Source organism: Nilaparvata lugens, chromosome 5, assembly GCF_014356525.2.
Source record: "Nilaparvata lugens isolate BPH chromosome 5, ASM1435652v1, whole genome shotgun sequence".
NCBI classification, from domain to species: Eukaryota; Metazoa; Arthropoda; class Insecta; order Hemiptera; family Delphacidae; genus Nilaparvata; species Nilaparvata lugens.
In genome coordinates, this window is record NC_052508.1 from 53812945 (window position 1) to 53830921 (window position 17977).

A 17977-nucleotide genomic window follows, 5' to 3' on the forward strand; every position below is an offset into this window, starting at 1 on the left:
AAGAAAGGCGTGGGTAAGATATGAATGAAGTGTGTCTGGACAAGATGTAAAGTATACAAAATCATATATATATATATATATATATATATATATTATATATATATATATATAATATATATATATATATATATAACTGATTTTCCACAGTCGGGCTATCATAACGGTCGATAGAACTCATTCGAATACTTGATGATCACCTCTTTTGAAATTTCTGTTATAAAATCGAAATCGGAAAAAGTTGGATTCGTATTGCAGGAATATAATTCAAACAATGTGTTTTGTCAGTCTTGAATATTAGAGTAGAAACCCATTATTTCTTCAAATCAAATCTTTATTTGACCCAAAAACATTATTACAATGACATTGATTATAAAAGAAAAAAGTAAAATACAGAATGGTCCATAAGTCAGTTGACATGCTGTTCTATTGTTAACTTTATATTCAATGTTTATAGAATAACAATGAACACACTATCACGAACAACCATCAAACATAACCTCAAACTAAACAGTGGTAAACAAACCTAAAAGCGGTGGTTTGGTTTGTAACAACAGCTGACCTTAAAAATTACTAGCGTTAACTGACTTATAGGCCACTCTGTACAATAAAAAATGAAATACCATTAAATAGGATAAAATATCCTATTAAATTAAGCGGACAATTTCTGTATATGGTTATATGGTTATGTATGTCCAACGGATCTCGAAAACGGCTCTAACGATTTTCACGAAATTTGTAACATAGTAGGTTTATGATATAAAAATTCGATTGCACTAGGTCTCATCCCTGGGAAAATTCGCTGAAGGACATGAAAAGGATAATAATTATTCATCCTATGGAAAACAGATGATAATTTCGTCGTCTGTCGATAACAGAAGATGTGTGTGCCTGTGTGGGAGATCAGCTGTGTAATCAATCAGCTTACCGTATCTTGCAAGAAATCTAGAAATTTTAATAGACTCGATCAAAATAATCTGATTTGTTGACATGACATGGTAAATCATAATATTCAAATTTTATCGTCATTTTACAGTTTTAAGTGATTAGTGAGTGTTATTTTGTTATTCAATTTGGTTAGACAATCTAAATTAAAACTTTTCTGTTTTCAAATATTGGGACTGATAATTGGACCTGAATTCAAGTGTATGAAACATAACCTACTTTTTGGACCATTAAAAAAGTAAATTTGTATGGCTTTTGTTGGTGGGGAGTCCCTTGCGGGAAGGTCCCACCGCCTGAATATATAATTTAAGCCGTCAATGGGCCTTACGACTGTCATACTTCAGCCGGGACCGACAATTTAACGTGCCCATCCGATAACACGGGAGTGATCTGGTTAAAAAACTTTTAGTATAGAGAGGGTTTGAACCCGGGATCTCTATGCTGCTACGCAGGCACTCTATCCACTAGACCACTTATAGACCACTTATATCCACTTTGGACCATTTATAGTGTATAAATCAAAATTCGGGGAAGAAACAGTTTTGGGCTGTGCCTGTTAGTCCTTTCCCAATCATTTTGAAGAAGTCTGTTCTGTTTAAATAGATAACGAGCGAAGCTAGGTGCCCCGATATTGAATATATTTAATGGGAAATCCCTGCAATATTCCAAAAAAGTCTGAGCGTACAGGAAGAGAAAGTAGCAGTTTGAAGGCCGAAAACATATAAATAAATATAGATAAAAACATGAGAAGTCTTTATACTAAGCTCGGAGGAAATTTCTCCAGATAAAAGCTGCAAAATTCTTGAATTTGCAAGTTTTCAAGGATGAACATTCTGGAATGGTATTCATTTTCAGCTACAAATCAAGTGACTCACCTTGGATTTGACACAATTCTTGTCAGCGACACTCCTCGCACCACGTTTGTTAGGCACATCGTCCTCCTTCGCCACCGATCCGTTCCGCTTGTAGTCGGGCGACGAGAACGACAGACTGACGTCACGCGGCGACACTTTTTTCGTCGTAGCAATGTCGCCGCGCCTGTTGCTTGGCAGCGTGTGGGCTTGATAGTGATGATTGTTGGAATGTTGGTCTTTGGTTCGTTTCTGGTGATGATGGTTGTGGTGTGGAGGGGGTTTGTTGGTCAGCTGACCGTTTGGTTTGTGCGCATGCGTGTGTGAGTGCGGCAGTGGCAGTGTGAAAAAGTCGGCCGCCTTTTTGTCTAGGACTGCGCCGCCCTGGTAGAGCGCATTGCTGGGCGCCTGCTTTTTGGGGCCGCGTGTTGGCAGTGTGGACGAGTCGACTATCGAGTGAGTTTGGCCTGAATCTCTGTCAACAGAGAGAAATTGATGCATTTATTCAGACAAAATAAAACAATTTTCCAGAAAGAGTGTGATCACATTATATGATTGTGCAAGTGCGAGTCGAAACATGCATGAGGCGAAAAACAAAATTTGAAACGTTCCATTATTATTATTATTATACGTCCAATTTACCAGCCACTGAAGGGGTATTTGGATAAGTCGATAATATGTATTCAAATCAAGTCATATTTCAATTATTTTAGATAGCAAAATTACATAAAAATATGTACATTATAATACTGAGCAGCCTAACTCATCTCTTAATGTGCTTCAAATTCATCAATTGAGTATGCACAAATGCTCAAAAGCTGCTCTTTCATCAATACTCTGAATTTACGTCCCATATTTTCTCTTATGTTAGCTGGTAATTTATTGTACAGTCGAATCCCAGCACTCTTTACTCCTCTCTCATACATGGTAGTCCTGTGTGCATCATCTCGCAACTCTTCCCTATGCCTTGTTCTATAATTGTGAAAATGTGCGCCAGTTCTGAATTTATTCTTGTTCCTATCTATGTAACATACGGTCTCTAGGATGTACAAGCTCGGAAGAGGGAGAATTTTAATCTCTTTAAAAAGTGCATTGATTCACGTCGTAACTTACATGAAGCTGCTCACACAGAACGCACCAGTAAATGCACGCTTTCAGTGTGAGTGTTCTTATTGCTCTTTCCAGATTTCGTTTCTCATCTGCACGCTTGGTCATGCATAACCAAGCGTGCACTTGCACATACACGCATCCAATGTGATCACACACATAACTTAAATACATGAAAATACAGGAACTGCTTATTACTACTCAAGTAATAGTGTTTCAATAATCCTTCTTACAGTAACTATGGTATATAATAATGCCCCGAAGAGTACAGTAGGTGAGGCAAAACACCGGAAAGAGGAAGAAATTATTATGTTACATCTCTCCTCTTATGACTCTTATGTCCGGTTTCACAAAGCTGAGTGAAGGCATTAATTTGAACATGGTCAAATCGCATACACTTTACAACGAGAGCACTGAAACATATGATTTCTATGTAATTGTATAGCTTCTTTCGATGATTCCACAAATAAAGTGTACCCGGTTTGACCATATTCAAATGTATGGAACGACCTTGGTGAAACTGAGCTTAAGAAGTTTATTCATTGTGCTTAAGTGGTAGTTTATTGTAATCATTACAAATCACAAATCACCAGTCATTGGTAATTTATTGTCATTACACCAGTCATTATAAATTGTATGGAACGATGTATGTAATTAATAACTCAATGCATTTTGATGATGTACTTATTGTATGAATCAATAAAGAATAAAGGATGCAACTTGAACGGTTTCTATTGACTTTCCACTGCTCTCAATAGCACAGCTTGTAGAATATTGGCGGCATTTTCAGCGAGTTTTTCAGCCAGGGGGGGCTGACTAGTCCTGACTAGCTTTTCAATCTATTACAGAAAAATAATACCTTGCTATGGAAATTGAATATAAGAATTTAGTGAGATGATGTGTAAATATAGCAAGCAATACCTTTTGAGAGGTTGAGTTAGACAAATGGGCAGTGGATTGTGGGGATGGGGATGGAGGGTGTCAGATGGCTGAGCACGAAGTAATTGGTCCAATGATTTGCTGTGTCTCGCCTGTGGCGCCAATATCACAGACGCCTCCAGAATGCCTCCCGGTCTCAGCACTTTCTCACCGTTCACTGAAACAAAACACAACAATTGCAGCAACGATGATACGACATTTCACATATCAGTTATTGCTGTTTAATCATGTTTCTCTTAGTTCAGTTTTTTATTACTTCATCATGGTCATTGACTATCCTTTTCAAAAATCGATCAATCAATCGATCAATTTATTCAAGACAAACAATGTACAGGTATATTGTACATGAACGCGTCATCTGCATTAAACAAAAATTACAGATCTGAAAACATATAAACAAGAAGGATAGAAAGAAACATAAAAAAAGAACAATAAAAGCCAAGGTAGCAATGCAATGTCAATGTCTCTTAGCTATAGTTTGAATGATCCATTCACTATAGGTGTGTCTTGTCTTAGCCAATGCTACTTTTACCTTTAAAGGTACGTCAACTATCAATTTTTTGGCTCCATTCAGAGTGAATAGTAATTCTATGGCTCCATTCAGAGTAAATAGTAATTCTAAGGCTCCATTCAGAGTAAATAGTAATTATATGGCTCAGTTCAAGGAGTATGCTGCTACTCATGTTCAAATTTATTTTTTTTTCTTGGCGGTAACACCAACTTTATAGGGGATAGAAACAGACCACCATTTCCATACCTATCCCCTAATTAAAAGAAAACAATCCTTAGATTATGATTTTCACAATGAAATAAAAACACACATATATAATCAAATTCTGTACCAAATAAAACTCTAGAATTTGATTATATAATTATGTGTGTTCCATAATGAAATAAAAAACACATTATTTTTATTCTGTACCAAATAAAACTGTTGAATTTGATTATAAATGTGTTTTTATTTCATTATGGAACGGTTCTACAAGATTGACAGTGACTCAGTCGAATGATTTCCACAATTCAATACATGGTTTTCATCCATAATTGAAATACTTAGTAGTTTGCATTAATAGTTGGTTAACATGGAAATCCAAACATCCAAAGGTACAATTCCTTAGCGACTATTCGAGCCTCATGGTTAGAGCGGCCGCGACTAGAGCACATAACCTACAAATTCTTAAGATTCGATGATCCATTAGATATAAAACGTAAAAGCAATGTAGTAGCCAACAATTCCAGTTCATCTGCCGCCATAACGTTTATACAACATAAAAATTCAATGAATCATCAAATCTAATAAATTAATGCGCTCTAGTCGCGGCTAGAGTAGTCGCTAAGGATGTTTGTACCTCTGGATGTTTGGATTTCCATGTTAACCAACCATATTGAAAATTGTTAATGCAGACTACCAAGTATTTCAATTATGATGTAAAATCATGTATTGAAATTGTGGAAATCATTATCTAAGGATTGTTTAATTTTAATGATCCATTAGATATAAATCGCAAAAGCAATGTAGTAGCCAACAATTCCAGTTCATCTGCCGCCATAACGTTTATACAACATAAAAATTCAATGAATCATCAAGTCTAATGAATTAATGCGCTGTAGCCGCGGCGGCTCTACTAACCAAGCGGCTCGAGTGAGAAATTGCACCTTAAAAGGAATGCATATGAAAGTACCAACCGAAAGACAATGAGGTGACGCCCGACGACAGTTTGCTTTGGTTAATTTGACGCTGTGTTCTGGATTCCAAAATGGCGGCTATTCCACAGCTGCAATCTTCCTGCCCTTCAACGGTCACCTTGCTGGATTCGCTCACTCCGCATGTATTTAGGAACGGATCTAAAATATCAAATTCAAATAAGTTTTATTTATTTATTCAATGATACACAAAACACAATCCATTAAAATGATTGGGGAAGGACCCAAAGGCACAGCCCAAAACTGTTCCTTCCCCGAATTTCGATTAATACTCAGTCCAAAAAGTAGGTTATGTTTCATTCACATTAGAATTTGAGTCAAATAATTATTGGCCTCGCCAACATTACCTTCTTCTAATTGCTTTTGTTAATGTTTAGAACTCTTGAATGTTCAACATTTTTAATACTGAACAGCTAACCCCAACCTCTAGTATGTTGTGGGTTCCTTTTTTATAAATATCATGCAGTTTAAAAAGGATAATACTGCAACAGACTGTCGCCAATAAAAAACAGCAATTAACTCATGATTTACCTAGATTATAACTTTTGGTTTTAAATACAATTATTGAACTCGGGACTTTATTTGCCAAGCAAGCACTTGATCCACTAGCTTTCTATAGGTAGGCTTCGAATATGGGTTAGATTCCTTTTCTTCTCAGCACCATTAATTTGTACCATTCACATTTTTTACTCAATCTCTAACCAATTAAAATAAATTCTACATAAATTCTAAATAAGTCCTTCAATTTAAAAGTAGGCCTATGTATGTAAGTAACCATGAGTCATGAATCAAATACTTTGTATCTCCAAGTACTATACATTGTGAAGGATGTCATTTGTGACACTACTGCTCCAATTCACTTCATCACGGATTTCAGTAGTTGATCACGAATAGGCTGGTTGGGAGGATCTCATTTTGTCAAAATCTCAGTTCATCAAGTTGCTCTCAGTTCAGAAAGTGCAGTAGATACAGCAGCATAATTCGAATGGTATTTATTGAAATAGAATTGCAATTGGGCTTACCACTACCAGCCTTGCGACCGGCGACCGAGCGTCGGCGCGCAAACTCGGCCACCTCCTGGTACTGGTCCTCGAAGATGACGGGCAGCGAGTGCAGGTCGCCGTCCAGGTCGGCGCAGTGCACGGGCAGCGGCGGAAGTGCGGCCAGGTAGCGTGAGCGGCGCGCCATCTCTGTCACCTGTCAAACAAACATCCGTTCAAATTCATTTTTGTCATACTCAATTGCAGCTGTTTTCCATGCAAGAAATCTAGAAATTTTAATAGACTCGATCAAAATAATCTGATTTGTTGACATGACATGGTAAATCATAATATTCAAATTTAATCGTCATTTTACAGTTTTAAGTGATTAGTGAGTGTTATTTTGTTATTCAATTTGGTTTGTAGACAATCTAAATTAAAACTTTTCTGTTTTCAAATATTGGGACTGATAATTGGACCTGAATTCAAGTGTATGAAACATAACCTACTTTTTGGACCATTAAAAAAGTAAATTTGTATGGCTTTTGTTGGTGGGGAGTCCCTTGCGGGAAGGTCCCACCGCCTGAATATATAATTTAAGCCGTCAATGGGCCTTACGACTGTCATACTTCAGCCGGGACCGACAATTTAACGTGCCCATCCGATAACACGGGAGTGATCTGGTTAAAAAACTTTTGGTATAGAGAGGGTTTGAACCCGGGATCTCTATGCTGCTACGCAGGCACTCTATCCACTAGACCACTTATAGACCACTTATATCCACTTTGGACCATTTATAGTGTATAAATCAAAATTCGGGGAAGAAACAGTTTTGGGCTGTGCCTGTTAGTCCTTTCCCAATCATTTTGAAGAAGTCTGTTCTGTTTAAATAAATAACGAGCGAAGCTAGGTGCCCCGATATTGAATATATTTAATGGGAAATCCCTGCAATATTCCAAAAAAGTCTGAGCGTACAGGAAGAGAAAGTAGCAGTTTGAAGGCCGAAAACATATAAATAAATATAGATAAAAACATGAGAAGTCTTTATACTAAGCTCGGAGGAAATTTCTCCAGATAAAAGCTGCAAAATTCTTGAATTTGCAAGTTTTCAAGGATGAACATTCTGGAATGGTATTCATTTTCAGCTACAAATCAAGTGACTCACCTTGGATTTGACACAATTCTTGTCAGCGACACTCCTCGCACCACGTTTGTTAGGCACATCGTCCTCCTTCGCCACCGATCCGTTCCGCTTGTAGTCGGGCGACGAGAACGACAGACTGACGTCACGCGGCGACACTTTTTTCGTCGTAGGACTGCGCCGCCCTGGTAGAGCGCATTGCTGGGCGCCTGCTTTTTGGGGCCGCGTGTTGGCAGTGTGGACGAGTCGACTATCGAGTGAGTTTGGCCTGAATCTCTGTCAACAGAGAGAAATTGATGCATTTATTCAGACAAAATAAAACAATTTTCCAGAAAGAGTGTGATCACATTATATGATTGTGCAAGTGCGAGTCGAAACATGCATGAGGCGAAAAACAAAATTGAAACGTTCCATTATTATTATTATTATACGTCCAATTTACCAGCCACTGAAGGGGTATTTGGATAAGTCGATAATATGTATTCAAATCAAGTCATATTTCAATTATTTTAGATAGCAAAATTACATAAAAATATGTACATTATAATACTGAGCAGCCTAACTCATCTCGTAATGTGCTTCAAATTCATCAATTGAGTATGCACAAATGCTCAAAAGCTGCTATTTCATCAATACTCTGAATTTACGTCCCATATTTTCTCTTATGTTAGCTGGTAATTTATTGTACAGTCGAATCCCAGCACTCTTTACTCCTCTCTCATACATGGTAGTCCTGTGTGCATCATCTCGCAACTCTTCCCTATGCCTTGTTCTATAATTGTGGAAATGTGCGCCAGTTCTGAATTTATTCTTGTTCCTATCTATGTAACATACGGTCTCTAGGATGTACAAGCTCGGAAGAGGGAGAATTTTCATCTCTTTAAAAAGTGCATTGATTCACGTCGTAACTTACATGAAGCTGCTCACACAGAACGCACCAGTAAATGCACGCTTTCAGTGTGAGTGTTCTTATTGCTCTTTCCAGATTTCGTTTCTCATCTGCACGCTTGGTCATGCATAACCAAGCGTGCACTTGCACATACACGCATCCAATGTGATCACACACATAACTTAAATACATGAAAATACAGGAACTGCTTATTACTACTCAAGTAATAGTGTTTCAATAATTCTTTTTACAGTAACTAGGGTCTATAATAATGCCCCTAAGAGTACAGTAGGTGAGGCAAAAACACCGGAAAGAGGAAGAAATTATTATGTTACATCTCTCCTCTTATGTCCGGTTTCACAAAGCTGAGTGAAGGCATTAATTTGAACATGGTCAAATCGCATACCGTACACTTTACAACGAGAGCACTGAAACATATGATTTCTATGTAATTGTGATAACTTCTTTCGATGATTCCACAAATAAAGTGTACCCGGTTTGACCATATTCAAATGTATGGAACGACCTTGGTGAAACTGAGCTTAAGAAGTTTATTCATTGTGCTTAAGTGGTAGTTTATTGTAATCATTACAAATCACAAATCACCAGTCATTGGTAATTTATTGTCATTACACCAGTCATTATAAATTGTATGGAACGATGTATGTAATTAATAACTCAATGCATTTTGATGATGTACTTATTGTATGAATCAATAAAGAATAAAGGATGCAACTTGAACGGTTTCTATTGACTTTCCACTGCTCTCAATAGCACAGCTTGTAGAATATTGGCGGCATTTTCAGCGAGTTTTTCAGCCAGGGGGGGCTGACTAGTCCTGACTAGCTTTTCAATCTATTACAGAAAAATAATACCTTGCTATGGAAATTGAATATAAGAATTTAGTGAGATGATGTGTAAATATAGCAAGCAATACCTTTTGAGAGGTTGAGTTAGACAAATGGGCAGTGGATTGTGGGGATGGGGATGGAGGGTGTCAGATGGCTGAGCACGAAGTAATTGGTCCAATGATTTGCTGTGTCTCGCCTGTGGCGCCAATATCACAGACGCCTCCAGAATGCCTCCCGGTCTCAGCACTTTCTCACCGTTCACTGAAACAAAACACAACAATTGCAGCAACGATGATACGACATTTCACATATCAGTTATTGCTGTTTAATCATGTTTCTCTTAGTTCAGTTTTTATTACTTCATCATGGTCATTGACTATCCTTTTCAAAAATCGATCAATCAATCGATCAATTTATTCAAGACAAACAATGTACAGGTATATTGTACATGAACGCGTCATCTGCATTAAACAAAAATTACAGATCTGAAAACATATAAACAAGAAGGATAGAAAGAAACATAAAAAAAGAACAATAAAAGCCAAGGTAGCAATGCAATGTCAATGTCTCTTAGCTATAGTTTGAATGCTCCATTCACTCACTATAGGTGTGTCTTGTCTTAGCCAATGCTACTTTTACCTTTAAAGGTACGTCAACTATCAATTTTTGGCTCCATTCAGAGTGAATAGTAATTCTATGGCTCCATTCAGAGTAAATAGTAATTCTAAGGCTCCATTCAGAGTAAATAGTAATTATATGGCTCAGTTCAAGGAGTATGCTGCTACTCATGTTCAAATTTATTTTTTTTTTCTTGGCGGTAACACCAACTTTATAGGGGATAGAAACAGACCACCATTTCCATACCTATCCCCTAATTAAAAGAAAACAATCCTTAGATTATGATTTTCACAATGAAATAAAAACACACATATATAATCAAATTCTGTACCAAATAAAACTCTAGAATTTGATTATATAATTATGTGTGTTCCATAATGAAATAAAAAACACATTATTTTTATTCTGTACCAAATAAAACTGTTGAATTTGATTATAAATGTGTTTTTATTTCATTATGGAACGGTTCTACAAGATTGACAGTGACTCAGTCGAATGATTTCCACAATTCAATACATGGTTTTCATCCATAATTGAAATACTTAGTAGTTTGCATTAATAGTTGGTTAACATGGAAATCCAAACATCCAAAGGTACAATTCCTTAGCGACTATTCGAGCCTCATGGTTAGAGCGGCCGCGACTAGAGCACATAACCTACAAATTCTTAAGATTCGATGATCCATTAGATATAAAACGTAAAAGCAATGTAGTAGCCAACATTTCCAGTTCATCTGCCGCCATAACGTTTATACAACATAAAAATTCAATGAATCATCAAATCTAATAAATTAATGCGCTCTAGTCGCGGCTAGAGTAGTCGCTAAGGATGTTTGTACCTCTGGATGTTTGGATTTCCATGTTAACCAACCATATTGAAAATTGTTAATGCAGACTACCAAGTATTTCAATTATGATGTAAAATCATGTATTGAAATTGTGGAAATCATTATCTAAGGATTGTTTAATTTTAATGATCCATTAGATATAAATCGCAAAAGCAATGTAGTAGCCAACAATTCCAGTTCATCTGCCGCCATAACGTTTATACAACATAAAAATTCAATGAATCATCAAGTCTAATGAATTAATGCGCTGTAGCCGCGGCGGCTCTACTAACCAAGCGGCTCGAGTGAGAAATTGCACCTTAAAAGGAATGCATATGAAAGTACCAACCGAAAGACAATGAGGTGACGCCCGACGACAGTTTGCTTTGGTTAATTTGACGCTGTGTTCTGGATTCCAAAATGGCGGCTATTCCACAGCTGCAATCTTCCTGCCCTTCAACGGTCACCTTGCTGGATTCGCTCACTCCGCATGTATTTAGGAACGGATCTAAAATATCAAATTCAAATAAGTTTTATTTATTTATTCAATGATACACAAAACACAATCCATTAAAATGATTGGGGAAGGACCCAAAGGCACAGCCCAAAACTGTTCCTTCCCCGAATTTCGATTAATACTCAGTCCAAAAAGTAGGTTATGTTTCATTCACATTAGAATTTGAGTCAAATAATTATTGGCCTCGCCAACATTACCTTCTTCTAATTGCTTTTGTTAATGTTTAGAACTCTTGAATGTTCAACATTTTTAATACTGAACAGCTAACCCCAACCTCTAGTATGTTGTGGGTTCCTTTTTTATAAATATCATGCAGTTTAAAAAGGATAATACTGCAACAGACTGTCGCCAATAAAAAACAGCAATTAACTCATGATTTACCTAGATTATAACTTTTGGTTTTAAATACAATTATTGAACTCGGGACTTTATTTGCCAAGCAAGCACTTGATCCACTAGCTTTCTATAGGTAGGCTTCGAATATGGGTTAGATTCCTTTTCTTCTCAGCACCATTAATTTGTACCATTCACATTTTTTACTCAATCTCTAACCAATTAAAATAAATTCTACATAAATTCTAAATAAGTCCTTCAATTTAAAAGTAGGCCTATGTATGTAAGTAACCATGAGTCATGAATCAAATACTTTGTATCTCCAAGTACTATACATTGTGAAGGATGACATTCCAAGGAAGATATTTTCCAACTTATCATTGTGAACGATTTTCATTTGTGACACTACTGCTCCAATTCACTTCATCACGGATTTCAGTAGTTGATCACGAATAGGCTGGTTGGGAGGATCTCATTTTGTCAAAATCTCAGTTCATCAAGTTGCTCTCAGTTCAGAAAGTGCAGTAGATACAGCAGCATAATTCGAATGGTATTTATTGAAATAGAATTGCAATTGGGCTTACCACTACCAGCCTTGCGACCGGCGACCGAGCGTCGGCGCGCAAACTCGGCCACCTCCTGGTACTGGTCCTCGAAGATGACGGGCAGCGAGTGCAGGTCGCCGTCCAGGTCGGCGCAGTGCACGGGCAGCGGCGGAAGTGCGGCCAGGTAGCGTGAGCGGCGCGCCATCTCTGTCACCTGTCAAACAAACATCCGTTCAAATTCATTTTTGTCATACTCAATTGCAGCTGTTTTCCATGCATTAAATCAAGCCGTTAAACAACTGTTTGCAGAAAAAGAAAACACCTGATTTTCATTACAGCATACTATACTGTAAAGAGATCATATGTTTTTCTTTACAGTCGAGTATGTTTCCTAGTTCCGAAATAGGAACATTTAAACAACTGCCTTCTGCGCTCCAGGTGAGAGTTTTGTCAACTACAACCACAATATTCCTTATTCCAAAATAGGTCGCATAATGACCTGCAGGTAGCAGTATAGTTCACATGGTAACAACAATTTAAACTTCTTATTGTTAAGAACTTTAGTGAGAAGACCTTACCTTCATTGCCGCATGATCAGAAAACATCTGAATACGTTTCTTATCCCAATCAAACTGATTCAGATTCAAATTCCTAACAGTGTCTCAGTGTGTGCTTCAAATAGCTTTAGGAGACACTGTCCACTGAGTCCTAATAACATCTGAGTAATTAATATAATAACTCAAATAATTTAAGAACTCATCTAAGAAGTTTCAAGTTATAAGAGCTCATCTGAAATCTTATAATATAGGCCTTTAATATTTTATTTGAGCTCGATGGGTCTGTCTGTTATGAACTAGGCGCTACTGGCTAGGTCATGTTTATAAAATGATAAAATTCAGTAACTCGAGCATCAGCAGGTAATGGTTTCTGTTTCTCAGCAATATTATTCTTTCTCAGATAAATATGACAAAAAATATTGTACGGTAGCGTATTTACCGCATTCGTATGATAAATCTGCCTTCAACTACGTTTCGGACAGAAACAATCATACTTATGGGGTAAATTATCGTTACCGGACTTCAGACTTGTGACGTAAAGTACTATTACAGTCCGGGTCCTATCGGTGGAGGCCACTAGACTACATACTACCCGTTCAAAAACATCCAACATTTCTGAAAATGTATCTCCCCATAACCAACAGATGCTCTTTTGTATCTTCTCAAAATCAACGTGTTGCATCCGAAAAAATACACAAGGAGCTTTAATGTATCTTTCCATAAGCAGAAGCTGCTATTTTGTATCTTCTCCAACGTGTTGCATCCGAAAAAATACACCAGGAGCTTTAATGTATCTTTCCATAACCAACATATGCTCTTTTGTATCTTATCAAAAGCAACGTGTTGCATCCGAAAAAATACACAAGGAGCTTTAAGGTATCTTTCCATAAGCTGCAGCTGCTACTTGTATCTTCACCAAAGTGTTGCATCCGAAAAGATACACAAAGAGCTTTAATGTATCTTTCCATAAGCAACAGATGTTCTTTTGTATCTTCTCAAAAGCAACGTGTTGCATCCAAAAATATACACAAGGAGCTTTCATGTATCTCTCCATAAGCAACAGCTGCTCTTTTGTATCTTCTCAAAAGCAACGTGTTTCATCCGAAAAGATACGAAAAGTTTTTTGGAGTTATGTTCTTTTAGCACGACACAGCCTATCAGCTGACATACGTTCAACATGTTCTTTTCATTGTTGGATATACCATAGAGTAAAGATACTGTTCAAATTAAATTTCATTTATTAGTCTCTGGACCTCTGGTGATGTGTTGCAACTCTTCCTTTTTCATGAAGAATCTCTCTGTGTAGGGAGCTTCCTCCAAGACGTCTCTGTAGGGAGCTTCCTCCATCTATAGTGAGGTCAACGTTATAGTGGCAGTGGAGAAAGGTAGGAGAAAAACGTTGCCGATCCTCTGTCTTGTCAATTCTATAGAAGGTAGCTGATACAGGTTTATTGATGTGATATTGACTGTTTATTCTCGTTTAAAATGATCAATTATAATTGTTGGACGCGTACTGTATTTCAAAATCAAATTGTTTACATCAGTTTAGAACAAAACAACTTAGTAGAACAAAAATTACATAGAATTACTGTTTAATTAAATTTCTAGTAGCCCTATTGAGAGAAATGAAGTCAGCATAATATATTATAATCTGCATAAATAAATAAAATTTTATTCAATCACCTGAAGGTAGTTCTGATAGTTCTGGTCGTAACAGCCAGCCGCTGATTGTCGAGGATTGTCCAGCACAAAAAACGCCTCAGCAAACCGTTTTACCTAAAATCAACCAAATTCACATAAATCAAATTTATTTCGCAGAAAATACAGCATGTTAATGATTACTATCAACATTACTTCAATATCTTGGCAGAGTATTTTGGCCACTTTTTGTGTAGTTGAGAAGTTGATATTGTGGTAATTATTCATATTGAATGAAAAAGACTAAGAAATTGTCAAAAAACCACTGATTTATTGATAATTAGAAAGACCGGTTTCGGTTATTACACCATTGTCAATCTCTGATAAACTAAAACTAAATACAAGAGCAGCAGAATTTATACTAGTAGGCGAGTACTGCTATTGGTCGAGGGCATGAACGCCTGCCATTGGCCTAGCTAGACAGTCTCCTCCCCCTACACGGTGTGACAAAATGGCGGCTTAAGCAACAGAATCGCCATGATAATAAAATTTACTTTCAGTACAAAATAAGAACCAAGAAAACAAATGTGAAAGATAATGAAATAAATATGTAAATGGAAAAACTATTGACTAATGAATGCTTACATGTTTATGATAAAACTAAATTCGTAGTGTTGTACTGGTTGAAATGAATCTGGTCATTTAAACTATACTGGGGATTTTCATTAATTACTCTTGTTATTTCTAAAGCCTCTAGAATATTCAAAGATCTGCCTTTGTTAATAACATGCAGAAACTCAACATTCTCCTTAACTGTGAACTTGTGATTATTTGTTATCAAATGTTCTGCAAAGTTAGATTACCCATTTTGTTTATTCCAATCTCTGATGTGTTCTTTAATTCTACTTTTGAAACTTCTACCAGTCTGACCCACGTAACAAGCATTACAATCATCACATTTAAGTTTGTACACGCCGCTTTTATCCCAAATATCAATTCTGTCTTTAATCCAGCTAAATAGACTATTTAAAATCGGTTTGGTCTTGAAAGCAACATGGAATCCATTCCTCTTCAATTCCCTACCTATCTTATCAGATACAAGGCCTAAATATGGGATTGTTATCCAAGTCTTCTCCTCACAGTTTGAGCCTACAAAGCTAGAATTGATTGAAATTTGTCTATTAATTTTACTCAATAATCTGTCCACCATACTTCCTTCATACCCATTTGTGACAGCTATCTGTTTAATTTTAGTGATCTCAATATCAAAATCATGATTGCTCATAGGTATTGTTAGTGCTCTATAGACCATGCTATTGAAAGCAGCAAGTTTGTGAGAAATAGGATGACAAGAATGAAGAGGAATGATAACATCGGTATGGGTTGGTTTTCTGAAAATGGAAAACTTGTGAAAACCAGTGCTATGATCTATTCTTAAATCTAGAAAATTCAATACACAATCCTGTTCTACCTCTACAGTGAATTTTATACTCTGATGTAATCCATTCAGATAGGAAAGAAAATTGTCTAGTTGTCTGTTACTTCCTTTCCATAAGCAAATAATATCATCAACATATCGAAACCAGTAAACAATTTTATCTTTGAAATGACTATTTTCAATGATTCTACTTTCTAACTTATCCATAAATAATTCAGCTAGGAGTGGTGAGAGGGGCGACCCCATTGCCAACCCCTCTCTTTGTTCAAAAAATCTATTGTTAAATTTGAAATAATTATGCTGAGTGCATAACTTCATCAATCCTATCAGTTCTTCTCTGAGTGTATGATCATTTATAGAGGCTTTCATTATTTCCTCAGCTCTTTCAAGACTTTCTCCCACCGGAATATTAGTGAATAAATTAGTAACATCAAATGACACAAGTTTATAAGATGATAGAACAGGAATATGCTTTATATTGTTGACCAACTCCAATGAATTTCTAATACTAAACTTTGGTTGAAAACCTGTTAATGACCGAAAGGTGCTATTCAGTTTGTGAGCTAATTTGGAGCAGGGGGAATTAACAAAAGATACCACTGGTCTTATAGGAACATTAGTCTTGTGTAATTTAGGTTGACCGAAAAGTCTAGGTGGATATGGATTCATAACTGTTAGATACTTAGTTTCCTTCTTGTTAAATAATTTGGTGGTGGTGTTCAACTTATCTCTAATCAAGCTATTGATTTTGGTGGTGGGATTGGAGTTAATCTCAATTTCAACTATAATTTTACTTGATATCATCTTATTGAACTCGAGAATCGCTCCGCCATTACACAACCCCGGTTGCTCAAAAGCCTGTTAAATTTTAATTATTACATTTTACGAGAACCTATCAGAGAAGGGTTTTCTGGGAAGAATGCTTCTCTGATCGGTTATTGTAGCATTTAATTGGGATTGAAAGTTAACACACTTTTGTGCAGCTGGGTGATAAACTTTTCAATAACTTATTTAGGGTTTGCAAAGCGGGCAAAAATGTGTTGTCGGCTCTCAAACCCTTCAAGTGCTCGACTTGGAGACTGCGATCTCAGCCGGCAAACACACATTTTCCGCCCTAGGTACGAAATATACCAGTTTGAGTAAAGGCTAATATAATAAAAGGATGACAAACCCTTAGATGATGATGGTGTCTTGCCAAATGCTGGTGAACGGGATCCTTGCAGGAGAAGGCTTCAAGAAATCGCTGCCAGAGAAGAATATTCTCCGCACATAACTGAGCAATATCACTGTTGGCCAATGCAACAAATTCTTCCTCCACTTCCACCATCTGTAACCATTACATTATAGTAAAATAAACTCAACAAAATGATTGTGAATACAGTACATTACATAGTAACATAATAGTAGTTTTAGCTCGCTCACCAACTTCTGCCTCAACTCTACATCTAACTCGTGCGTTGAAGACCCTTATAAAGCTGTTGTATTATTTATTCTTTATTGATTCATACAATATTTACATCAGTAAAATGATAGGGAGAGAAAAAATAAGGTAACCTTTTGCTATTCCTCTCCCAAATTTAAATAAAGTTACACATAATCAGAGATAGGTCATGTTTTTGTTCACGTTCACAACATTTTATTTATTTATTTATTTATTCGTTGATATAATTACAAAAATCATATGAATATGATCGGGATAGAACAACAGGCATAGCCCAAAACTATTCTGTTCCCAAATTTTGATAAATAATGAAATGTCCGAAAAAATAGGTTATGTTCTTACTGAGGAAATTTAAAGTTCAAAGTTCTGTCCAAGAATATATATCAGCTAGAAATTTTGAATTCAGAATTATTAAAATACCAAATTATAGTCAAATTTTGCACTTAATATTACCGCACTTTGAATAAATTAAGTTATTTCAGAAAATTTTGAAGCCAGAAATATACACACAACTTTCAACTAGGCACAGCTGTTACAGCTGGATTTTCAGTCCTTAATTGATTCATTGTATAAATTACTATTCAATGAAGGTACAGTTAAGTAGCTAATTGATTATTTACTAATTGAAACAGCTAATTAATATTATAAAGTTCATAAAAA

At 36.4% G+C, this 17977-nt stretch overlaps 1 protein-coding gene across 6 annotated transcripts in view; it reads right to left on the reverse strand.

The window, feature by feature from the left end:
- The window catches only part of LOC111047444, a 61806-nt gene that overhangs the window by 21933 nt on the left and 21896 nt on the right, over window positions 1–17977 (reverse strand). For 5 of the 6 annotated variants that reach the window (XM_039428736.1, XM_039428733.1, XM_039428734.1 and 2 more), the window contains 7 exons: window positions 17048–17203; window positions 14484–14576; window positions 12283–12457; window positions 11198–11356; window positions 9491–9665; window positions 7850–7940; window positions 1818–2177 (listed from right to left, as the gene is read on the reverse strand). In XM_039428736.1, the coding sequence (XP_039284670.1) occupies window positions 1818–2177; window positions 7850–7940; window positions 9491–9665; window positions 11198–11356; window positions 12283–12457; window positions 14484–14576; window positions 17048–17203 (1209 nt within the window). Of the gene's footprint in view, window positions 1–1817; window positions 2181–7849; window positions 7941–9490; window positions 9666–11197; window positions 11357–12282; window positions 12458–14483; window positions 14577–17047; window positions 17204–17977 lie in introns of all 6 variants that reach the window. The other variant, XM_039428732.1, reaches the window with a different exon arrangement.